Source organism: Artibeus jamaicensis, unplaced genomic scaffold (assembly GCF_021234435.1).
Source record: "Artibeus jamaicensis isolate MK-2021 breed Jamaican fruit bat unplaced genomic scaffold, CSHL_Jam_final scaffold_1964, whole genome shotgun sequence".
Classification (NCBI taxonomy): domain Eukaryota; kingdom Metazoa; phylum Chordata; class Mammalia; order Chiroptera; family Phyllostomidae; genus Artibeus; species Artibeus jamaicensis.
Window position 1 is genome coordinate 21,172,564 of NW_026522030.1, and position 22,961 is coordinate 21,195,524.

A 22,961-nucleotide genomic window follows, 5' to 3' on the forward strand; every position below is an offset into this window, starting at 1 on the left:
ACGCCGGCCCAGGGCACCGCCCACGGGTGGGGGGAAGTTCCGGGGACGGAAGTGGCCGAGTGTCGCCGAAGGGAGGGCGAGGCCGGATCCCGAGAGCCACCGGGAGAACTAGCCGGCTAACGGGCCGGCGGGCGGGGCACTAGCAGAGCTTCGCAGGTAGGTCGGACCGGGCGATCGGGAGCCTTAGGGTGTGGCTGCGAAACCGAGCCCGGGAGGTGGGCGGGCGGGGCCCCAGACTTTCCTGCGCCTCCTGTTTCAGGTGTTGGAGAGATTTCAACGTCTGTCCATCTCAGCTCACAGTTAAAAGTAGACCCTTTTGCTGGAGCCAGGGCCTTTCTGGGAGCAGTCCTCTGTCTCGGATACGTTTTGGGGAGGGTGAGGAGTGGGGTGACTGAGGTGCGGGGCGGGGATCAGTTTTAAGATTCGCTGATAGGGGTATGTGGGTAGGAAAGCTTTGGGTGAGTTTGGGATTCAAGATTAGCTTTAGGAATTACAGAGCCACCGTTAAGACTTAGAGTTATTAGTGTGAGTCAGGTCATTATTTTGTTTTCTAGGATGGCCAACGTAAGTCAAAGTTCATGATCAACAACAGGAATTAGATTAGAAATTGAGTTTTAGAAACCGTGGCATAGTCAGTATTAGGACTGAACAGTGAAGGGCTGAGTCAGGAAAGGGATGAATGGCTAAGGCGGTATTAGGAAACAGGAAACAAGTTAGGGTCAAGGTTAACAGTAGGAATTAGGGGTGGTTCTAGAGATTGTGGTTGAGGCTAGGGTAGTTGACCGCAGGCAGGTAAAATGTAAGAGATTGATGGTAGCTGGATGCCCGTGTTTTGCAGGAGGTCTCATTCCTGTGTAGTCTCAGGGGCTTTTTTGACCCAGAATAAATGACAAACTGATTTCAGTCATGGCTCTGGACGTCAGCTGGAATTGCAGGCATCTGGGTTTCCAGCTCTTTTATTTTACTCTTGAAGTCCAAAACTCTTCCAGTGGCCACCAAGTTGAGGGGCAAGGGTTTTTGGACTATGTTGTTTACATGGTAGGAGGTGGGAAAAGGACAGGGACCCAGGAGGCATACAAAGCTTAGTCAGTCATAAATGGAAGAGTGTATGGGGAAGAGGGGACTAGTAACTAACTGGGAAATAGACCAAGGAAACACTGTTGCCAAGGGAGAAAAGGATAACTGAGCCCTCTGAAAGTTCAACCCCACTGCCTCCCATCTCCTCATTCCCCAGATCCTAAGCCTTCCTCTCCAACTTGTATCCTTGGCCCTGCATGTCACTCACAACCTTCCTGCGTATCCCCTTACAGAATACTTCCCTTGCCCTCTCCCAGTTCATCTTACCATCCGTTCCTAGCCTCACTTCCCCCTCCCTTCCCACCCTTACTCTACACATCCTACCTTAATTTACCCTCACCCAATCTGAGCTTTCCCATCGTTTTGTAGCTTCCCCACCATTTTTACCCACTCATTTACCTGCATGCCTTTTAGTCATCTATTGAATACCCCACTCCCAGCCCAACACAACTGGCAAGTAACCCTGGTCCCTGCTGTGAGCCATCCCTGATTCTAAGCCTTCTTAATTTCTTGGTCCACTTGTAGATCCCCTTCCCCCACTCCCCAAACAGAAAAGAGGAAATGAGACCCAAAGAGGAAACTGGGTCTTGCAGATCCCACGCCCAGCCAGGCCACAGACCACACCCCCATTTCACTCCCAGCCTGACCCCGCCACTGACCATAGCACTGTCCCCTACTCAGTGTGACCCAGGCACTCACTGGCTGCATCCCCTGCCCCCAACCCCTACAGCCACAGCTTTGCTTAGACACTACCAGTGTCCCTTCACTCTCCCCCGTCCCCCGCCTCATTTAGCAGTGACCACAGGCCCATCTCTTCTCAGCCTCCTAGCTTGACCTTGCCTCTGACCTCACTTCATCATTCCTTGTCTTAGCCACTGTCCACGTGTCATTCTTCCCCTTCTCCCAGCCTGAGCCAGTGACTGCCTACATACATTGTTTTCCTACTGCCACCCTCCCCAGCCTTTCCCTACACGTGTCTTCCCATTTCCAGCCCAATAGTCACTAACCCATTCCTTCTCTTGTTTTTTAATTTGAGGAGGTATGTACATGCATTTTACTTTCTTTTTCTTTTTTTAATATGTAGTGGGGTTTTCTTTAGGATTTTTATTTATTTATTTATTTATTTATTTATTTATTTATTTATTTATTTTTAGAGGGGAAGAGAGGGAGGGAAACATCAATGTGTGGTTGCCTCTCGTGTGACCCCCATTAGGGACCTGGCCCACAACCCAGGCATGTGCCCTGACTGGGAATCCAACCTGCGACCCTTTGGTTCACAGCCCGTGATCAATCCACTGAGCTATGCCAGCTAGGGCGATTTTACTTTCTTAAATTATAGTTGACATACGACATTATATTAATTTCAGGTGTGCAACATAGTGTTTGGGCATTTATATACCTTACAAAGTGACCACACCAATAATTCTAGTACCCATCAGACACACTACACTAGCCTCATTTCCTCCGTCACTACCTGGTACTAAGCACATCTCTGTACCTTAGTACCACTTAGTACCACATCTTAGTACCACTACCTGGTACTAAGCACATCCCCTTTTTCCCACAGACTAACCACATTCCCTAACCACAGCCTCCTCGTCACATTCCCAGCTCAACCCAACCCTTCCTTTTCCCATTCCCAATTTCTTACCTAAACTCGAGCTGCCCCCGCCACTGGGTGGCTGCCAATGATAAGAAGCTGTGGAACCACAGCCTGATTTTGGGTCCTGGACCCTGATGGTTGGTAGGACAGATTGCCATCAGGTCCCATCAGTCCTACTCTTTTTTAAAAAATATTTTATTTATTTTTTGAGAGAGGGGAAGGGAAGGAGAAAGAGAGAGAGAAATATCAATGTGTGGTTGCCTCTCTTGTGTCCCCTGCTGGGAACTGGCCTGCAACCCAGGCATGTGCCCCAACTGGGAATCGAACCTCAATACTCTGGTTTGCAGGCCCGCGCGCAATCCACCGAGCCACGCCAGCCAGGGCAGTTCTACTCTTAATAAAAGTCCTAATGAGTGACATCCTTCTCTCCACTAGTCTGTCTCTAGTTTTATTACCTTTCACTTGTGCTAATGCAGCGTCTAACTAATCTCTAAGGTAACTATCAGAGTTATTTCCTAGAATCGGTTATGGTTATGTCCCTTCTCTACGCACCGCCTCCCTTGGCCTCTTGTTACCCTCCAGTAGGTAAAAACCCCTCATACTTCTCTCTAGTATTCCCTTGCCTTTTTTTTTATCCTAACCCTGACTTCCCCATCACTGCTCCCTTGCAGGTACCCTGTGCTTCAGCCAGCCTGTCTGCTCACTTCCCTCAATGCTCCTCCGTGATTTCCTGCTTATCCGCCTTTGCTTATGCTATTGTCTCTGCCTGGAATGCTACCCCGACTCATCTGTGGCTGGTGTGGTGGAGACCTTGGGCTTTGGAGTCAGAGAGACCTGGGTTCGGATCCTGGCTTCACAACTTAGCTATGTGACTTTGGACAAGTATTTTGAACAAGCGTTTGCTTTCTTTGAACCTCAGTTTTATAACCTGTAAAAATGGAAGTAATAATACCTACCTTGCAGGGTTGTTGTAAGGATTAAATGAAGTTATGTATACAAAACAATGGACACATAGTTAATAAAAAGGTAGATCGCTATTATTTTTTATATTTGTTTACTAGCTTTATATTTAATCCTAGCTTCAAAGGACACTTTTCATGGCGACTTTTTGGTCCCTCTTCCTTTACCTGAAGGGGTCCTCCCCTGACCACATACCTCTTGGCTCTTACCACATCCTGCCCTCTGGTATAATTCTGTTTTTAACTGATCCACTTAGCTGACTGGGAGCCCCTTGAGGTCAAAGGCTAAGTAGGGCTTACCCTCGGTTCCCAGTCACTGAGAGGGTGGCCGCTGTGCTTGCCGACAGCACCGTGTTTGTGGGAGGCTGTGCCCATGGGCTGAAGTCTTCGCGGCACGATAACGTGGTTGTGGGGGGATCTGGGCAGGGGCTGCGTGCCTGAGATAACGTGCCTGAAGAGGCAGTGGACGTGGCTTTGTGGAAAAGAGCTCTGTGCAGAGGCTGGGGTGCATGGGGTGGGGAGGAATAGGCCTGGTTAAGGGTGTCGGTGAGCAGGAGCTGTCTTGGGGGAAGGTCAGGTCCAGACCTCCTGCTGCCCAGTCCAACCCTAAATGAGCCTCCAGCAAACTCGAGGCCGGATATGTCAGTCTCACCCACAACCCTCACCACCCCTCCTCCTCGCGGTTGCGGACTCAGAGGCCAAATTTGGTAACAGCAGACTGAGTGTGATTCCCCCGGCCCTCTTCCATCCTGACTCCGTGTGCAGCTTTCTCTCTCCCTCGGTCCCTCTCTATAACCCCCCGTCTTTCTGCAGCTTCCTTTGTGGGTACCTGCTCCGACTGCATTGTCCATGTGCCCCAAATTCCTTACCCCCAGTACCCGTACATTCCATTCCTTGCTGGGATCTGACCTCCTGTCCTCCTTTCCCCCACCCCCCTCCAATTGCCCAACTCCTCTGGAATGTATCTCAGGAATGTCTTGAGGGAGGAGGAGTTCCCTGGGAGGGGGACGTGGTGAGGGGGTTGTTGCTGCTGCTCCATAAAGTATGGAAAGGGCGACAAAACTCTCAGGCCAGAGCAGGACCTGGGTAGCTTCTCCCTGTACTTCCAGGGGCCTTGTTCTACACCCTCGTCACCCTCAGGTCACTTCTCAGTTCCCTTTTCTCGCTCGCCCTCCTGTAGCTGGGTGGGCATACACTTAGAGGCAGGCCGAGAGCAAGGGTGGGCATGACTCAACTCCCTTATCGGGGTCTCACCAGGAGTTTCCGTACTTGAGGAAGAAGGGGGTGTCCATGTGTCCGGAGGAAGTGGGGGAGATGTGCAATGTCAGCGTAGGGTGCGGGGTCCTCTCAGTCCTACCCTCAGCTCCTCCGACTCCTCCAGCTTCGCTCCAGCCCTCCAGACACCCCACCTCCAGGTCTGTCCAACTGCTGGGAGAAGGGCCCAAGAAATGGGGAGGTAGGCAGAGAGCTAGAAGTGGGGACACTGGGAGGGTCCTCTCTTGTTGGGGAGTAAAGATAGAGAGCGTGCTATGGTTTCTCTCTGTTGAGACTCTGGACTGTTGAGGTCAAAAATGGTCCATCCACTCCTGATCCAGACCCTTCCCACATCTGCCTCCTGTCTCCTGTCCCTACCTAGATTTTTCATTCCTCTTACCCCATCCTTTGCAACCTCTTTACCCACCCCACCCCCCAAATCATATCCCTTTCCAACTTTCCTCGTTCTCAACTGCTGTCTGTATCACAACACTTCTGCTTCCAATCTTCCCCCAGTCCTTGGTGCTAGCAGTTTGCCTGGATGGGAATGGGCCCCCTGAATGTGCTCACTCTCTTAGTTAAGAAGCACCAATCCCCTTACAGAGCTGGGTCACATCATCAGCTGCCAGGCAGACTTGTCCTCTTTTGCACTGTGAGCCACCTGCCACTTCCAGTGGCTCCTCCAGCCCCCTAGGAGGTGGTACCAGGAGGGCAGGAGAGGGCAGGTTAGGACTAGTATCCTGTGAGTCACTAAAAATACCAGCACAGGAGGCAGCTGAGGTGGAAGGCAGAGTCTGAGAAGGACTTACTGAAGAGGAACAAGTGTAGGAGGAGTTGGGATAATTTGAGTACTTAGGAGCAGACTGAGTTAGGAGGACCTGGCTCTTTCTCTGACCTGCCTTGAAACTCCCCGCCCCCCATGCCCCATCTTCCCCAGGGTCTGATTCCCCTTCTGCAAAATGGAAGAGTTGACTAGATAATTTCTGAGATCCCTCTGGATTAGAGGGTCACAATTCTAGTTTGACTGCCAGGGAAGGCAGATGTGGGGCCCAAGCCCCTTGGGGAGGCCCCCAGCCTCTCAGGTAAGAGGAAAGCTGGGACAGGAGCAGGCCCGGATAGCTTGCACAGTCAGGGTTTGGTTTCCCTGCTAGACCAGCTAGTCAGTGTTTGTAGGCTTCAAAGCCCTTGGGAATTGTCTAGTGTAACGTCTTCATTTTGTAGAGGAGGAAGCTGAAGCTGTGAGAGGGAAGGTCAAGTGGTGGGTCAGAACAGATCTCTGAAACTCACAGGCAGGGAAAAACCAGCAGGATTTAGTCAGGGACAGAGAGAAAGACTGAACCTGGAAAAGATAAAAACAAGGCAGAGTCAGGGCTGGGAAAGGAGCAGGGGCAAGGATCAAGGGAGAGACAGTTGAAAGAAAGAAGGGAGGCACAGATTCCAGTGCTGAGGACAGGGCACTGTCCCCAGGTGACATTGAATTTCAGAACTGCTCTTGCACGCTGGCCTCTCCTTCAGATGTCTTAGATGGTTAGGACTGGTCCTTTCAACGTAGCTAATCTTTTGCTCTTCAAAATTATTAAAGCAAAAACGACCTCATTACTGTCTGCTTTGGGGAGTCCCTTGCAAAAGTGCCCCTCCCTGGGACTCCTGTGGGGGACTCCCTGCCCTCCATGTGGGTGTACTGATGCCCTGATGCCGCGGGCCAGGTGGAGCCAGGCTGGAGAGCAGAAGCCGCCGCCATGGTTGCACTTTCGCTGAAGATCAGCATTGGGAATGTGGTGAAGACGATGCAGTTCGAGCCGTCCACCATGGTGTATGACGCTTGTCGCATCATCCGTGAACGTATCCCAGAGGCCCCAGCTGGCCCTCGTGAGTCTGATTACCCATGTGGCTGGGGCGGGAGCCTTCAGTCCCTTCTGGTAGGGATGCCCGTGTTGTCCCCCAAGGCTGCTCATACCTCAGGTCTGTTGGTTCCCGCCCTCCCCTTTCCGCCCAGAGTCACTGGGGAAATAGCAAGGGCAGTGGTGCAGCCGTTCAGCCCTGTGGGGTCCTCATAAGTCTGAGATGATCTGTCTGTCCTCTCCTTTAGCCAGCGACTTTGGGCTGTTTCTGTCAGATGATGACCCCAAAAAGGGTATATGGCTGGAGGCTGGGAAGGCTCTGGATTACTACATGCTCCGAAATGGGGTGAGTATCACTTCATCAAGGACCACCGACATTCTCTTCCGATAACTTCCAGGTTCCGCCTCCTATTTTCAGTGCCTGCATCTGTTGTCCGATCCCTCCCATGCTTTCTGTTCCAGGCAGTCATAATAGCCTGCCTTTGAGCGAGCCATTGCAGGCTTTCAGTAATCTTCTTTCGCCACTCTGGCCACGTTAGAGGGAAGTATAGCTTAAAGTGGGCCCCCACTTTCTGTTCCTGCCCCACAGGACACCATGGAGTACAGGAAAAAACAGAGGCCCCTGAAGATCCGCATGCTAGACGGGACTGTGAAGACCATCATGGTGGATGACTCGAAGACCGTCACCGACATGCTTATGACTATCTGTGCCCGCATCGGTAAGGGGTCTCGGCGCGGCCAAGGGCTCAGGCAGGGAGGCTCCAGCTCTGGCAAAAGATGCTGGTACCAATCCCTCCCCCTCTGCCTCCCCCCCCAGGTATCACCAACCATGATGAATATTCTCTGGTTCGAGAGCTGATGGAAGAGAAAAAGGAGGAGGTGACGGGCACCTTACGAAAAGACAAGACCCTGCTGCGAGATGAAAAGAAGATGGAGAAACTAAAGCAGAAATTGCACACAGATGACGAGTGTAAGCAGAAGTGGAAAAAAGAGGGCACTGGAAATGGTCAGGGAGGCAGGGGGCAGCCATTTTCTCATTATTTACTGAACACCTGCTTTTGTAAGGCACTGTGTTAGACACTGGGGGTGCATCAGTAATAAAACAAAGTCCTACACTCACAGGACTTAACCTAGTAGTTCCTAGAGAAGGTAGGAAATGAAGAAATGAACAAACGAGAAGCCAGAAACCAGGCAGCACAGGAGCCGTGGAGGCTCGGAACTGAGCGGACTCTCTGTGTCCCAGTGAACTGGCTGGACCACGGCCGCACGCTGAGGGAACAGGGCGTGGAGGAGAACGAGACGCTTCTGCTGCGGAGGAAGTTCTTCTACTCAGACCAGAACGTGGACTCCCGGGACCCTGTGCAGCTGAACCTTCTCTATGTGCAGGTGTGCAGAGGCCTTGCCCGGGGTTGTGGAGGTAGGAAGGGGGGGCGCTGAGCGGCATCGCTCTGCCAACACACATTTGCCTCCTTTCCCTGTGTTCTCCAGGCACGAGACGATATCCTGAATGGCTCCCACCCCGTCTCCTTTGACAAGGCCTGTGACTTTGCTGGCTTCCAGTGTCAGATCCAGTTTGGGCCCCACAATGAGCAGAAGCACAAGGCCGGCTTCCTCGAGTGAGTGACTCACAGCCCCTCCGGGCCCAGGACGGCCTACCTCCGTGACCCCAGTAGTCCTGTCTCCACCCCAGGCCTTTCACCTCCTTTCCCCCGATGAGGCACCAGGGTTTGACTCACACAGGTACCTTTTTAGCTTCCATCAGCCATTTATCTCCAAACCGGCCCCATGTGGGATATAAAGTAGTTCAAAGCTCTGACCCTGCTACCTGCATCTGAAGCAAGCGTATGTTTTTGAGATTCTCTGAAGAATTTTACTGCTGTAGCCAGTGGGAAATAGTGTACATTTTTACACAGTGGGAGCATTAGATTTAGAAAGTCTCAAGTCTTCATCCCCTGGTATTTCTCAGAACGTAGAGTTTGGCATGGCTTTCTCAGCTTCCCACAGTCACGGTCATCCTTCTAGTGAGCTTTCCCTGCTCCTGGTTCCCTGAAGTAATGCTCCTGATCCTCTTTCCCTCAGGGACTGAGCCTCCAACTCCAGTTCCCTCAGTCCCCTTCCCTGTAGTGAGAGACACAGGCTACATTCACGAGCCAGCACCATCACCTCTATTTCAGGGACAATTCAGACCCTGTTCCCTCAGAGTCTCCCTTCTCCCCGAAGATAACACTGTCCTAGACACTTCCTCACACCCCTGGGCCCATGGGCCCCTGCTGCTGTGCACTCCGCGCTGACCCTCCCTTTTCTGGTGCAGCCTGAAGGACTTCCTGCCCAAGGAGTACGTGAAGCAGAAGGGAGAGCGGAAGATCTTCCAGGTGAATTGGGACTGGGGAAGTGTTTGGGATGACCTGGGTGCTGTGCTGCTTAATCCTCCTGGCTAAGCGGACCCTGCCCCTTCCTGCCGGCCGCCAAGCTGTTCTCCCACCTCTCCTGTGCCAAGAAAGTAGAAGACCTGGGCTTTCAGTCACAGTTCCACCACCACGTTTGCCGTGGGATTCAATATTGTTTTCTTTCGTTGATCTCTAACACGGAATAACAGCACCTGTCCTGCCTCAGGTTGATAGGAGAATCAAATGAGATAGTATATCTGAAGGTACGGTGAAGAATGTGTTTTTGTACAGATGTAAGGTATTATCCCCACTCTGGGTATGGATATTCAGCCCCAAAGGCTTACTATTTGACCTTCTACTTCCTAACTGCCCATTCACATTTCCAGAATGTCTGCAAGTCCCTTAACTGTATCCCTTGAACCTTTGCTTTCTTTCGCAGAGCCTTCATCAGCCCCCAGCTCCTCACCCTCTCGTTTCTCATACCCTGCACTAACTTTTCCTGTGTCCCCATAATGCTCTTCAACCTGAACTCCTTGTCTGTGATGTTATGCTCCCCATATTTTACGAAATCTGTCCTCATTTCATGTTCTAAGGCACACAAGAATTGTGGGCAGATGAGTGAAATTGAGGCCAAGGTACGCTACGTGAAGCTAGCCCGTTCTCTCAAAACATACGGAGTCTCCTTCTTCCTGGTTAAGGTGCGTTACGGACCCTTCTTACTGCCCTTATTTCCACTTCTACTCTTTCCTGTTTGAAAGGCTAACCCTGCTCTCCATCACATTTCCTAGCGTACCCCGAGAGTCCACTTCTCTGCCTTGTGAAAAGTTGCCCATTGTCAGTTCTCCACCACTGCTTCGCTCCCTACTCTGTACTTGACCCCTTTCCCTGAAGTAGCTGTGTCGTGGGCCCACCATGAATACCCTTGTTTAGTGAGTGCCCCTGCCCACCTCAGCACCCACCGTGGTCTTGATCTGCTTTGGCCATTCACTCCTCACTTGACCTCTGACCTATAACACCAGCGCTAACCTCTGCCCCACAGGAAAAGATGAAAGGAAAGAACAAGCTGGTGCCCAGGCTGCTGGGCATCACTAAGGAGTGTGTGATGCGAGTGGATGAGAAGACCAAAGAGGTGATCCAGGAATGGAACCTCACCAACATCAAACGCTGGGCTGCTTCTCCCAAGAGCTTCACCCTGGTGAGCCTGGGGCCTCAGAGGGAAAGTACTTGGAATTTTTGGAGAAGGGGCAGCCACAGAGGTCTTTGTACCTCCCTTGGGGCAAGCGCACAACTGTGACTCCAGAAAACGAAGAATTTTGGAACTTTGGGACTGTTGCCACTCTAAACGGAGGTTAGAGGGGAAGAGAATCCTGGGGAGCTGAATGGTGCTTAAATGAAACTTGTTCTTTAAAATCAGCAGAACAAAACTGTAAACATTAAGCTGAGATCACAGGAAACTTGAGGAGAGGGAGGAAAAAGGTAACAGGAAAACATGCCTCCCCTGTTTCAGCAGCAGCTATACCCTGTAATTGTCCCCTCTGGCTTGTATGTTTTGGTGTTGTGCATTAAAGCTGATACCAACTTGGTGAAGTGCCCCAAAGACAGAAATTAGTAAATGCTGGTTTTCCCTTTTCAGACGAGATCGGGCGCATTCAGGGTGGTATGGCCGTAGACTGGTTTTCCCTTTTCAATACTGGTGCCAACCTTCAAGTGTGGTCATTGAATGGAAAATGTTAGTGTTCTCCTAATTTTGTTATCCTGAAAAGAGATTTCCCAAATGGCATGTGTAGCATAAAGACCACTCCTCAGAAATAAAATATTTCCCTCCAAGGAGGGAAATAGAGAAATAGGAGATGGATAAAAACAGAGGAACAAGATGAGGCGGGCATGCCCTGGAGGGCTGTCGGCGTGGGAAGAAAACCCTCATGGTCTCAACCTTGGGACTCCATGTGCCCTTTTCCATCCTGCATAGATTTAAGCTTTTCCTCTAAGCTGCCATCTTGTCACCCTAGGACTTTGGGGACTACCAAGACGGCTACTACTCAGTTCAGACAACAGAGGGTGAGCAGATCGCTCAGCTCATTGCCGGCTACATCGATATCATCCTTAAGAAGGTGAACACTGCCTACGCCCCTGCCTGCTCTCTCTTCCCTCCCCTGCTCCCCAAGCTGGTCCTTCAGAAATGGGGACCCAGGTCCTAGAAAACAGCTGATCGGGGAAAGAAGAGGCTACCTTTCCCTCACTCTTGTTCTTTTTTCCTTTCTACAGAAAAAAAGCAAAGACCACTTTGGGCTGGAAGGAGATGAGGAGTCTACCATGCTAGAGGACTCGGTGTCCCCCAAAAAGTACGAAGGGAACAGGGCTGATCTCACCAATCAGGGGAGGGGAAAGCGAGCCTTGCCTCCAGAGACTGTTGGGGGATGCGGAACCCTCAGGATGGTTCTCCAATGAGTCAAAGGCTGTAATGAGACCTCAGACTCCTTCCCTGTAAGACCTTAGGACCTGCCAAGGCGGAAGAGCTGGTGGGAGGGGGGTGAGGAAGAAGACCAGGGTGCTCCTCAGCGTGTCCCCTCTCTAGGTCGACAGTCCTCCAGCAGCAGTACAACCGGGTGGGGAAAGTGGAGCACGGCTCGGTGGCCCTGCCTGCCATCATGCGCTCCGGAGCCTCCGGTCCTGAGAATTTCCAGGTGGGCAGCATGCCACCCGCCCAGCAGCAGATTACCAGTGGCCAGATGCACCGAGGACACATGCCCCCGCTGGTAAGAGTGCCCCCACTGCCACCACAGGGGAGGCCTCCCCTCCCCTCAGTTGGGCCAGGCCAGAAGTTAGGCAGGCTTTTCCCCGTCCCTGTTCGTTCTCCCCTCCCCAGCTTCAGGTTCTCCTGTACCTTCTTTTTCTTCTAAACATTCCCTCTTCCTCCTCTCCTTGTAGACTTCGGCCCAGCAGGCACTCACTGGGACCATCAACTCCAGCATGCAGGCTGTGCAGGCGGCTCAGGCCACGCTGGATGACTTTGACACTCTGCCCCCTCTGGGCCAGGATGCCGTGAGTGTGGGGCGGAGGGGAGGGCAGCGGAGCTGCACCTGGGACTCCAAGGAGCGCAGTCGGGGTTCCCCAGAACAGCAGACCCTGAGGTTTCTTTCCCTTTCAGGCCTCTAAGGCCTGGCGGAAGAACAAGATGGATGAATCGAAGCATGAGATCCACTCCCAGGTAGACGCCATCACCGCCGGGACTGCCTCCGTGGTGAACCTGACCGCAGGTGGGCTGGATGCCGAGCTCACGTGTGTGGTGGGATCGAGGGAGGGTGAGCACATGCAGGCACGAGTGTGACTGGCTTGGGTGTGACTGCACCTTGACTCGTGGAAGGCACTGTGTGTTTCTCAGGGTGTGTGTGTGACTAACTGCCTGTGATCGTCCTCCTCCCGGTCTGTCGTCTGGTCCGCCCTGTGCCTCACACACGCTCCTCTCCTCCTCCTGCCCTCAGGGGACCCTGCAGAGACAGACTATACAGCGGTGGGCTGTGCAGTCACCACCATCTCCTCCAACCTGACGGAGATGTCCCGTGGCGTGAAGCTGCTCGCCGCCCTGCTGGAGGACGAAGGCGGCAGTGGCCGTCCCCTGCTGCAGGCAGCGAAGGGCCTGGCGGGGGCGGTGTCCGAACTGCTTCGCAGTGCCCAGCCTGCCAGTGCTGAGGTCAGGGGCCACGGGGGTGGCACTAGGGAGGACAGAGGGTTCGAGCCTGAGGAAAAGGGGGCAGTCCCAGCCGCAGGATGGATGTGTGGGACCCGGGGGCACATAGGACCCTTGGGCTTGTGGGCAGGGGTCGGGCAGCTTCTGACTGGTGTTCGCTCTCCACAGCCCCGTCAGAACCTGCTGCAAGCAGCTGGGAACGTGGGCCAGGCCAGTGGGGAGCTGTTGCAGCAAATTGGGGAAAGTGATACTGACCCCCACTTCCAGGTTGGTGACTTACCCAACCCCCAGAACCCCAGCTTTTAGGAGGTGACTTCTGATCCTGCGTCTAGCTCCTAGTCCTACTATGAATTGACCACTCCCAGCCTACCTGAACCTGTTTCCAAGAATGATACTGGGAACCTCCACTTCATTTTTAGGGGGTGAAAATTCAGAACCTCTGATTCCAAACTTAACCTACTAGTTCACTCTTGGCCCTAATTAATATGTTTTAGCCACTTGTCATCATTTCCCTGTCTTTCCCATGTGTTGCTTTGGCCCTAACTCGAGGGCACCTTAAACCGCCTCCAGTCCTTTAAACCTCACCACCCCGGGGGCACTGTTCCTCTAGCTTCCCCTCCCCACCCCATGCCGCTTCCCTCACTGACTCGTCATCCTGGATTTCCCATGCAGATATGTGCACCCAGAGGGTCTGGGGTTCGATCTCACCCCGATCCCCCCACGGTAACGGCCTCTGGCCTGGGCCTTCCCAGCTTTGTCCTCTGAGCCGCATACACTCGTTTCTGCACCTCTCCCCCCGGCCTCCCGGGGGGCAGAACAGGATGGGAGACAGGGAGGCGGGGCTCGGGAAATGGGATCAGGGAGGACAGTGCAGGGACTCGTTCCCCAGACTCCAGGGTGACTGGTCCCAGCCAGGATTGAGAGGAAATGGAGAAAAGAAGCTGGGGATGAGAGGGATCCCCAAAGGACCCCCCTCCCCACCACACTGTACAGCTCTGCCCTCCCCTCCCACGGCCGACCGAGTGTATCCGCCTCGCACACTTGCCCTTCGGTGTAGGCTCTGTCTCTCGGTGTGGGTCTGTTCCGTGGTGGGCGCTGCCCTTCCGGGTGCTCAAGGCAGGGGTTTGGGGTAGTTCTGGTTGCTTCTGCATACCCTATCCTGTGATTGGAATCAGTGGGAATAATGAACCAGCTTACGCCTCTGAGAAGGGTCCCGGGATCCCAAGCCTGGTCTCAGGCCATGCTGACTGCCGCTTTCTCACAGGAGGTGCTCATGCAACTAGCCAAGGCCGTGGCAAGTGCTGCGGCTGCCCTGGTCCTCAAGGCCAAGAGTGTGGCCCAGCGGACAGAGGACTCGGGGCTTCAGACCCAGGTTATCGCTGCAGCAACACAGTGCGCCCTGTCCACCTCCCAGCTCGTGGCCTGTACCAAGGTGAGTCCCAAAGGTGCTTCTAGCCTGTGCTAAGGGGTGATGCTGCCACCTGCACAGGAGCCTTTCATTCTATCTCCGTGGCTCCTCCGGCTGCATCCCTAACCCAGTGACCGCTGTGAACGCCAGCCACACCTCACCTCCTGAGTCCTTTCCCTCGCCTACGTCTCTGACACTCAGTTTGCCCACAGGTGGTGGCACCTACAATCAGCTCACCTGTCTGCCAGGAGCAGTTGGTGGAGGCCGGACGACTCGTGGCCAAGGCTGTGGAGGGCTGTGTGTCCGCCTCCCAGGCAGCGACAGAGGATGGGCAGCTGTTGCGGGGGGTGGGAGCCGCAGCCACAGCCGTCACGCAGGCCCTGAATGAGCTGCTGCAGCACGTGCGGGCCCACGCCTCCGGGGCTGGGCCTGCTGGCCGTTACGACCAGGCCACCGACACCATCCTCACAGTCACTGAGAACATCTTCAGCTCCATGGGCGATGCTGGTAAAGACTCCACCCCTGGGAAGGCAGAGAACCCCAGTGAGGCTCACCAAGCCCATCGGACATTTCCTTGCAGACGTGCCCCTCCCTCTAAGGACTCAGCAGAGGAGACTGGGTTCCCCATCTGTAGTGTAGGAATATACCCTGCTCTGCCTTCTGTGGCACACTGAGAGAATATAACAGTGTATGAAAAGGGAAGTGGCCTTAGTAGGAGACAACCGTCCCCACTCCACCCCATCTCCCCCAAAAGCCTTTACAAAGTGTCTCACCCTCTCAAGACTTTGCTGAAAATACCCATCAGAGTCCACCAGGAAATCTGTTTCTCTCCAAGATCCTAAACCTAGAAAATAATAACTCCAAGGAAGTCATGCGAGGATTTTCTCCCGGTCTCTCCAGTGTCACAAAGAGCCTCCCCTCTGCCTTGTCTGTGCCACTTCCCGCCTCCCTGGCATCTGTCGGTGGGTGACTCTGGCTTCCCTGCCTGATTGTGCCCTGTCCCCTCAGGTGAGATGGTGCGACAGGCCCGCATCCTGGCCCAAGCCACCTCTGACCTGGTCAACGCCATCAAGGCTGACGCCGAAGGGGAGAGCGATCTGGAGAACTCCCGCAAGCTATTAAGCGCTGCCAAGATCCTGGCTGATGCCACGGCCAAGATGGTGGAGGCCGCCAAGGTACAGGGACTTTTGTGCAGACTCCCAGACTGGGCTCTGATGGGAAGTAGACCAGCTTAGATGGTCACCCTCAGATGGGGGAGATGTGGGCAAAGCAGAAAGTACAAGAGAATACGGGAGCACTTAGGAAGTAAATGTGTCCTGAAGTTGCTAGTGGGCAATGGCCCAGGCTTCCAGCCAGTATGATTTCCGGAGTGCTCACTGACTGGCAACCGCACTCTTTTTCTTCCCCTAAGTCCAAGGTCTGCTGTTCTTTCTTTTCCCCAGTTTTCCTATGACCACCAGCCTGGGGTCCCTCTGCTTCCTGGTCTCTCCTGTGAATGCACCTGGGCCTTCAGTCCCAGGGCCTCCGCCGCTAGTACTGCAGAGACAGGGCAGTGGGACACAGGGACAGGGTGCAGAGGACCGTCAGGAAGAAACCAAAAACTCCCAGGTCCCCTGGGCCCTGGGGTATATTTGTTTGCAGGAGCAGTCAGGTCCCCTGCTTTGTGGTGTCCCTGAAATCCCTGCTCTAAACTGTATCCTTGTTCCAGAGAGTCCAGCTCACCCCCGGTTTGCCAGTGGTATTTTGTGGGGAGCTGGGGCAGAAAACATGGCCCCTTCCCCAAAGAGGACGAGAAACCAACCCACCTAAAGAAGGGATTTTAGCATCCCAGAGGGGACCCAGGGTCCACACACGGTTTCCCATTCACCTGCCTGAGGTGCCTGTGTCATCATTGCCTGTCAGTGGGGATATTAGAGGTGACTCTGGGAGACAGGCCTGAGTCTGGAGAGGTCGGAGCAGAGCTTATGGAGGATCTGCAGGGCTGCCGGGCCATGACTGTCTCCCCACCCCTCAGGGAGCAGCCGCCCACCCTGACAGCGAAGAGCAGCAGCAGCGGCTGCGAGAGGCAGCCGAGGGCCTGCGCATGGCGACTAATGTGGCCGCGCAGAACGCCATCAAGAAAAAGCTGGTGCAGCGCCTGGAGGTGAGGCTGGGGGACAAACCAGGAGCAAGAGAGTGTGGGTACTGTCGGGGGACTGAAACTCGGAGGGACGTGTGGAGAAAGTGTCCCTTACTATTTCCTTGGAGGATGGCATGGGCAGGGTCAGCCGGGGACTGGGTTTGGGAATGCCCGGGGCTGGTCCTGACTACTCTGTCCTCACAGCACGCGGCCAAGCAGGCTGCAGCCTCCGCTACGCAGACCATCGCCGCGGCCCAACATGCAGCCTCCACCCCCAAGGTCTCTGCTGGCCCCCAGCCCCTGCTGGTGCAGAGCTGCAAGGTGCGACTCCAGGAAGCGTGTGGGAGGAGGTGTGGGAGGAGAGGGACTTCCCCCCAGCCGGTACTGGGGGGTGACTCTCATGACATTTTCAATTGCAGGCTGTGGCAGAGCAGATTCCACTGCTGGTGCAGGGCGTCCGAGGGAGCCAAGCCCAGCCGGACAGTCCCAGTGCCCAGCTAGCCCTCATTGCTGCCAGTCAGAGCTTCCTTCAGGCAAGACGCACTTACCCACCTCTCAGACCAGGCTTGTCCTGCCCTCCCAAGTCCCCTCAAGCTCCCAGCGTGTAAATCTCTGCCCAAAGCCTCTGTCCCAGTCCTGAGCCCCAGTGCTCACCATATCCTGGCTGGCATTAGTTCCTGTACAAAGCCCAGAGCGAGGATGGCGCCTTTCATCTGCCTGCCTATTCCCCAACAGCCAGGTGGGAAGATGGTGGCAGCTGCGAAGGCCTCGGTGCCCACGATCCAGGACCAGGCTTCGGCCATGCAGCTGAGTCAGTGTGCTAAAAACCTCGGCACCGCACTGGCCGAGCTCCGCACTGCTGCCCAGAAGGTATGGGAGCTGCCTTTCTTTTTGCAAGATGAGGGTGGAGTCCTGGGATAATGAGGAGTCTGCAGAGTAAGCTGAAACGGGCAAATGCCCTAACCTGAGGCGTCAGTAGGACGCAGCAGTGCCTCCTCCACCCCAAATTCCCATTTGTAGGCTCAGGAAGCATGTGGGCCTCTGGAGATGGACTCTGCCCTGAGTGTGGTGCAGAACCTGGAGAGAGACCTGCAGGAGGTGAAGGCCGCAGCCCGGGATGGCAAGCTTAAACCCTTACCTGGGGAGACAGTAAGTATTAAGACCTCATTCTTTTTTTTTTAATCCTCGCCTCAGGACATGCTTACTGATTGTAGACATAGGGGAAGGGAGGGAGAAAGAGGGGGAGGAAAACATCCATGTGAAAGAGGGAGAGAAAAACATCCATCGATTGGTTGCTTTTTTACTTGACCAGAGACCCAATCCACTACCTAAGTATGTGCCCTGACTGGGACTTGAACCCATGACCTTTCAGTTTATAGAGTGGTGCACCAACCAATTGAGCCACTCCAACCAGGGCAAGACCTCATTCTTACTTAAACCCTGAAGTCTTTCTTCCCACCTATGCCCCAGAACTGCCCAAAACCTCATTTAAAACTGCCAGTGGTCCCCGAGCAGCTTCTCAAGTCCGCTTTTCCCAGTTTCTCCTGTGCTTGAGCCCTGCCCTGAGACTGCCCCTGTATTCACAGATGGAGAAATGTGCCCAGGACCTAGGCAACAGCACCAAAGCAGTGAGCTCAGCCATCGCCCAGCTGCTGGGGGAGGTTGCCCAGGGCAATGAGAATTATGCAGGTATGTGGGTATGGTGAGGTGGATGGGGGAACAGGCGCTGGATGAGGGACAGGGCCTGACAGGAAAGCACTGGGATCAGGGCGACTGGTGACGAAAGTGCCTTTTTCCCCTTCCCTCCTCTCCTGTCTCCCCAGGTATTGCAGCACGGGACGTGGCAGGCGGGCTTCGGTCACTGGCCCAGGCTGCTAGGGGCGTAGCTGCCCTGACATCAGACCCCGCAGTGCAGGCCATTGTGCTTGACACAGCCAGTGATGTGCTGGACAAGGCCAGCAGCCTCATCGAGGAGGCAAAAAAAGCAACTGGCCACCCAGGGGACCCTGAGAGCCAGCAGCGGCTCGCCCAGGTCAGGTATTGGGGAGGGGCCCCTTCCTCCCTCCGCCCCCAGACCCCATCAGAAGGCCCACTCCAGTGGGAGCAAAGCCTCATCTGCACTGACAGAGGAACAGCTTCTCAGGTCGCTGTCCTCCCTGTGTCCCACCCTTTCTCTTCATCCCAGCAGCAGTATTTCAGACTGTGGCAGAGGCCCAGCCAAACACCAGGTTTGGGGACATTTGGTCTCTGTCACTGGGCACCCTAACTTAAGCCCGCTCAGCTACAGTACCCCATTTCCATTTCCCTTCAGGGGCAGTGGAGCAGTGATCTCTCATGCCCTGTGTGTGCAGGCGGGAATCTCCCAAATTGTTTTCCATTTGGGCAACGCCCCATCTCCTTTCTACCTCAGGTGGCTAAAGCAGTGACCCAGGCACTGAACCGCTGTGTCAGCTGCCTGCCTGGCCAGCGAGATGTGGACAACGCCCTGAGAGCAGTGGGAGACGCCAGCAAGCGACTCCTCAGCGACTCGGTAGGAGGACTCGGGGCGTGGGGGGGACCTAGGAGCCGAAGAACGCCAAGCTTCTCCCTTATCTCTACGCCTCTCCTTGAGCCTGACTTCTCAGATGCATTCCCTTTCATCGCTTACAGGCTCTAGGCCCATGGCCCAGCGCCCCTTTACCAAGTCCTTCCTCATTTTCTCGCGTCTGACTTTCTCACTGACCCCGCAGCTTCCCCCCAGCACTGGGACATTTCAAGAAGCTCAGAGCCGGTTGAATGAAGCTGCTGCTGGGCTGAATCAGGCAGCCACAGAACTGGTGCAGGCCTCTCGGGGAACCCCTCAGGACCTGGCCCGAGCCTCAGGTCGATTTGGACAGGACTTCAGCACCTTCCTGGAAGCCGGCGTGGAGATGGCAGGACAGGCTCCGGTATGAAGAGGCACAGGGTCTGGTTCAAGGTTTAGGTAGGAGGCACCTTTGTGACCATGGAGCTCTGCTCCTGGCTTCCTCCTCTCCCCAGTCTCTAGCAGTACTTGAGTGTCTGGGACAGAAGATCCCCTTTAGAGACCGGTAGGAAGGGACTGGACAGTGTGTTGACTTCCTCACCTTTAACAGAGCCAGGAGGACCGGGCCCAGGTTGTGTCCAACTTGAAGGGCATCTCCATGTCTTCGAGCAAACTTCTTCTGGCTGCCAAGGCCCTGTCCACAGATCCGGCTTCCCCCAACCTCAAGAGTCAGCTGGCTGCGGCTGCCCGGTAAGCTGGCTGCAGCTGGGAAGCCCAGCCCAGTACCATTGGAGAGACTAGGGAAGGGGCATTTCCTGAGGTGTCCCTGGCTTACAGGTGGTTCCATACAAAGGGAAATAGCTAGAGACTCCCCTTGTATGTAGAGCCCAGGAATGATGTCCTATGCGCCCATTCTCTCAACTTCCTGTTTCTCCCAGGGCTGTGACCGACAGCATCAACCAGCTCATCACCATGTGCACCCAGCAGGCGCCGGGCCAGAAAGAATGTGACAATGCCCTGCGAGAATTGGAGGTGGGCCCTTCGCACAGCTGAGTTTGAGGAAGGCGTTCTGGGTTTGGGCTGAGGGAGGTGTCTCACTTTGCTCTCTGCCCACACAGACGGTCCGGGAACTCCTGGAGAACCCAGTCCAGCCCATCAATGACATGTCCTACTTTGGCTGCCTGGACAGTGTAATGGAGAACTCGAAGGTGGGTGCAGCCGGGAACCCAGTAGGGCAGAGAGCAGGACGATGGAACCAACCGGGGCTGCTCCACCCCACTGATGGCAGGACCTGACCCTCCTGATCCCCTCTGTTCCTCAGGCACTGGGCGAGGCCATGACTGGCATCTCCCAAAATGCCAAGAACGGAAACCTGCCGGAGTTTGGAGAGGCCATTGCCACAGCTTCCAAGGCTCTCTGTGGCTTCACCGAGGCGGCTGCCCAGGTTATTCCCGATGGTTCCTGGAATGCCCCTGCTTTCCTGTCTCCACCTCCTCTCAGCCTGACACTCATGTCATGTTTGCAAAGCCAACTACGTGGAAACGGGGGTTCTTTATTCCCCTCATGTACGGATATGTGTCAGTAATACCCAGCACCAGCAGTTCCCATCGCTGTCAGCCCAGACCCTGGCACTTTGGGCCACGCTTGCTCTGTCCAGGCTGTGGGCCTTTTCCAGCCCTGGCTTTCTTGGTGTGGACTAATTTTGTCACATGATTACTACTTTATTAGAGTAGTACCAGTGACTAAATTTCTAGTTAACCTGAGTTACCACTTAACTTCGCTTTTTTCTACATTGTAGAATATAAGACAACTATTAGCTCCCAGAGTATTTTGCTTTAGTATATGAATTCTTAATACTGGCTTAACACTGAATTTATCATCTCACACTGCTTCCCTGAAAGCCTGCCATCTAGCTCCCTTAATCTCCCCTCCCTTCCATTGTCCTTTCCTGTTCGGTGGCTGTATGTGGCTTGACTTATTTCTGGAAGAGCAAAAAGAAAAAGCAAAGCCATCATGTGGTAAAGTATGAATCGAACCTTATGGTGGTCTTTCAGCCTTAAAAAAAAAATTGGCAGCCATTACACACATCCCCCTTTCCTCCTGCCAAATCTCCGAAGCTCTCAGGTGTTGTGAATGTTAATCAGCCTAACAGGCTCCATGGTTTTAGAGCCTGTCTTTAGAAGAGGCTCTGCATGCCCGGGGTAGGGATGGGGAGCTTTCTGTAGTGCCGCTGTAGTTTGTTGAGACCCTGAACTTAGCTTGTTAATAACTTCTTAGAGATGGTTTAACTGGTTCATAATTAATCATTTTGTTAATATTGTTTGGTAAGTTCTTTAATTTGTTAATACCTAGTTTGTATAGTTTGTTAATGCCTCCAGTATCATAGACCCCTGGTCACTAAACTTACCCCTACTCTCCTTTGTCCTCACTGCCGCCATTTGGTTCTTACCTGAGTGTTGTTCTTTATTCCTCACCCCCAAATTTCTCTGTCCCCAGGCTGCATACCTGGTTGGTGTCTCTGACCCCAACAGCCAAGCAGGACAGCAGGGGCTGGTGGAGCCCACGCAGTTTGCCCGTGCAAACCAGGCAATTCAGATGGCCTGTCAGAGTTTGGGGGAGCCTGGCTGCACCCAGGCTCAGGTAACTCCAGGGCACAGGTACCATGGGCACGTCTGGGGAAGGGTCCCGAGCCAGGAGGACTGGCCCTGTGGGGAAGGAGGGAGACGCAGGCTGTGGAGGAGGAGAGGGCGAGAGCCATCTGTCACCTGCCAGACACAGCTTCTCTTTGGGTAATTGTCTCTTCTTGCCACATTTCTCATTATTCTTTCAGCTACTCCTGAGTTCATGACTTGCTATAGATGTGTGGGCTTACTCTCCTACTGATACCATTAGAATGTCTCCGTTAGTGTGTCCGTCTTTCATTCCCCCCCCCCAACACACACACACACCCTGCTCATCTTTGGGTCCCACTGTCTCCCAAATCTTGACTTCTCAAGCAACCCTTTTCTTTCCTAATCAGACTTCCAAAGATGTCACTGTTTGTTCTCCAGCCTAACATGGACCCCTCCCCGGGTGTGTGTGTGCTCCCCTCCTGCCCACCTCATGCCTGTTCACTTTGTCTCTCCAGGTGCTCTCTGCAGCCACCATTGTGGCCAAACACACCTCCGCACTGTGCAACAGCTGCCGCCTGGCCTCTGCTCGCACCGCCAACCCCACCGCCAAGCGCCAGTTTGTGCAGTCAGCCAAGGAGGTGGCCAACAGCACAGCCAATCTTGTCAAGACCATCAAGGTTTTCAGCGTTTGAATCTCAGCCTTTCACTGACCTGTCTAGTCTTCTCTCCCCTGAGACCCCACACTATTCCCAGAGACCTTCTAACAAATTCCTTCCCAAACCTAAGCTGTTTCCTATCTGTGCCGGTCATCACCGGCCTGTCCCCACACCTTCAAGCCCAGGAGAGACCTGGGCTTCACCTCCTTTGCCCGCAGTCCATCCTGAGGGCCTCTCTGTCACCCACCGGCAGGCGCTGGATGGGGCCTTCACCGAGGAGAACCGTGCCCAGTGCCAAGCAGCCACAGCCCCGCTGCTGGAGGCGGTGGACAACCTGAGTGCCTTTGCATCCAACCCTGAGTTCGCCAGCATTCCTGCCCAGATCAGCCCCGAGGTGAGGTGGCAAGTGCTAAGGGAGGAGTGATGGGCCGACTGCCGCCCATCTCCTTGGCAGCCGTGAGACTCACCTCCCTCCACCCCTCTCCCAGGGCCGGGCTGCCATGGAGCCCATTGTAAGCTCTGCCAAGACCATGTTGGAGAGCGCCGGGGGTCTGATCCAGACGGCCCGAGCCCTGGCAGTCAATCCCCGAGACCCGCCCCGCTGGTCAGTGTTGGCCGGCCACTCCCGCACCGTCTCAGACTCCATTAAGAAGCTTATTACAAGCATGAGGTACTGAGGGGATGTGGAGAACTGGCGTAACGGGGACATGCCCTGTGGCAGAGTGGAGGGGCCGGCATGTAGGTGCAAGTAGGTGGGATGGTGTGGGAGGACCCTGTTGTCTGAGATTTGGGGGGCATGAGATAGATGGGCTGGCTTTGTTCCAAGGGGATATTCTCGGTGTTGGAGCCTGTGA

At 54.3% G+C, this 22,961-nt stretch overlaps 1 protein-coding gene across 2 annotated transcripts in view; it reads left to right on the plus strand.

Annotated features, from left to right (window-relative positions):
* Positions 1 to 39: 39 nt before the first annotated feature.
* Positions 40 to 22,961, plus strand: part of TLN1 (talin 1) — a 31,677-nt gene continuing 8,755 nt past the window's right edge. Inside the window, exons 1-38 of one of the 2 annotated variants that reach the window (XM_037144484.2) lie at positions 40 to 156; positions 6,600 to 6,762; positions 6,983 to 7,080; positions 7,324 to 7,453; positions 7,552 to 7,704; positions 7,978 to 8,120; positions 8,223 to 8,350; positions 9,046 to 9,106; positions 9,715 to 9,819; positions 10,161 to 10,316; positions 11,131 to 11,232; positions 11,387 to 11,463; positions 11,697 to 11,877; positions 12,050 to 12,163; positions 12,270 to 12,378; positions 12,604 to 12,812; positions 12,978 to 13,076; positions 13,482 to 13,532; positions 14,074 to 14,241; positions 14,430 to 14,724; positions 15,226 to 15,392; positions 16,232 to 16,360; positions 16,541 to 16,657; positions 16,756 to 16,869; positions 17,072 to 17,206; positions 17,357 to 17,485; positions 17,923 to 18,025; positions 18,160 to 18,368; positions 18,747 to 18,866; positions 19,066 to 19,263; positions 19,450 to 19,589; positions 19,778 to 19,871; positions 19,958 to 20,047; positions 20,161 to 20,283; positions 21,336 to 21,479; positions 21,967 to 22,128; positions 22,361 to 22,501; positions 22,596 to 22,777. In XM_037144484.2, coding sequence (XP_037000379.2) covers positions 6,633 to 6,762; positions 6,983 to 7,080; positions 7,324 to 7,453; positions 7,552 to 7,704; positions 7,978 to 8,120; positions 8,223 to 8,350; positions 9,046 to 9,106; positions 9,715 to 9,819; positions 10,161 to 10,316; positions 11,131 to 11,232; positions 11,387 to 11,463; positions 11,697 to 11,877; positions 12,050 to 12,163; positions 12,270 to 12,378; positions 12,604 to 12,812; positions 12,978 to 13,076; positions 13,482 to 13,532; positions 14,074 to 14,241; positions 14,430 to 14,724; positions 15,226 to 15,392; positions 16,232 to 16,360; positions 16,541 to 16,657; positions 16,756 to 16,869; positions 17,072 to 17,206; positions 17,357 to 17,485; positions 17,923 to 18,025; positions 18,160 to 18,368; positions 18,747 to 18,866; positions 19,066 to 19,263; positions 19,450 to 19,589; positions 19,778 to 19,871; positions 19,958 to 20,047; positions 20,161 to 20,283; positions 21,336 to 21,479; positions 21,967 to 22,128; positions 22,361 to 22,501; positions 22,596 to 22,777 — 5,006 coding nt within the window. In that variant the 5' untranslated portion in view covers positions 40 to 156; positions 6,600 to 6,632. The remainder of the gene's footprint in view (positions 157 to 6,599; positions 6,763 to 6,982; positions 7,081 to 7,323; positions 7,454 to 7,551; positions 7,705 to 7,977; positions 8,121 to 8,222; positions 8,351 to 9,045; positions 9,107 to 9,714; positions 9,820 to 10,160; positions 10,317 to 11,130; positions 11,233 to 11,386; positions 11,464 to 11,696; positions 11,878 to 12,049; positions 12,164 to 12,269; positions 12,379 to 12,603; positions 12,813 to 12,977; positions 13,077 to 13,481; positions 13,533 to 14,073; positions 14,242 to 14,429; positions 14,725 to 15,225; positions 15,393 to 16,231; positions 16,361 to 16,540; positions 16,658 to 16,755; positions 16,870 to 17,071; positions 17,207 to 17,356; positions 17,486 to 17,922; positions 18,026 to 18,159; positions 18,369 to 18,746; positions 18,867 to 19,065; positions 19,264 to 19,449; positions 19,590 to 19,777; positions 19,872 to 19,957; positions 20,048 to 20,160; positions 20,284 to 21,335; positions 21,480 to 21,966; positions 22,129 to 22,360; positions 22,502 to 22,595; positions 22,778 to 22,961) is intronic. The other variant, XM_037144485.2, reaches the window with a different exon arrangement.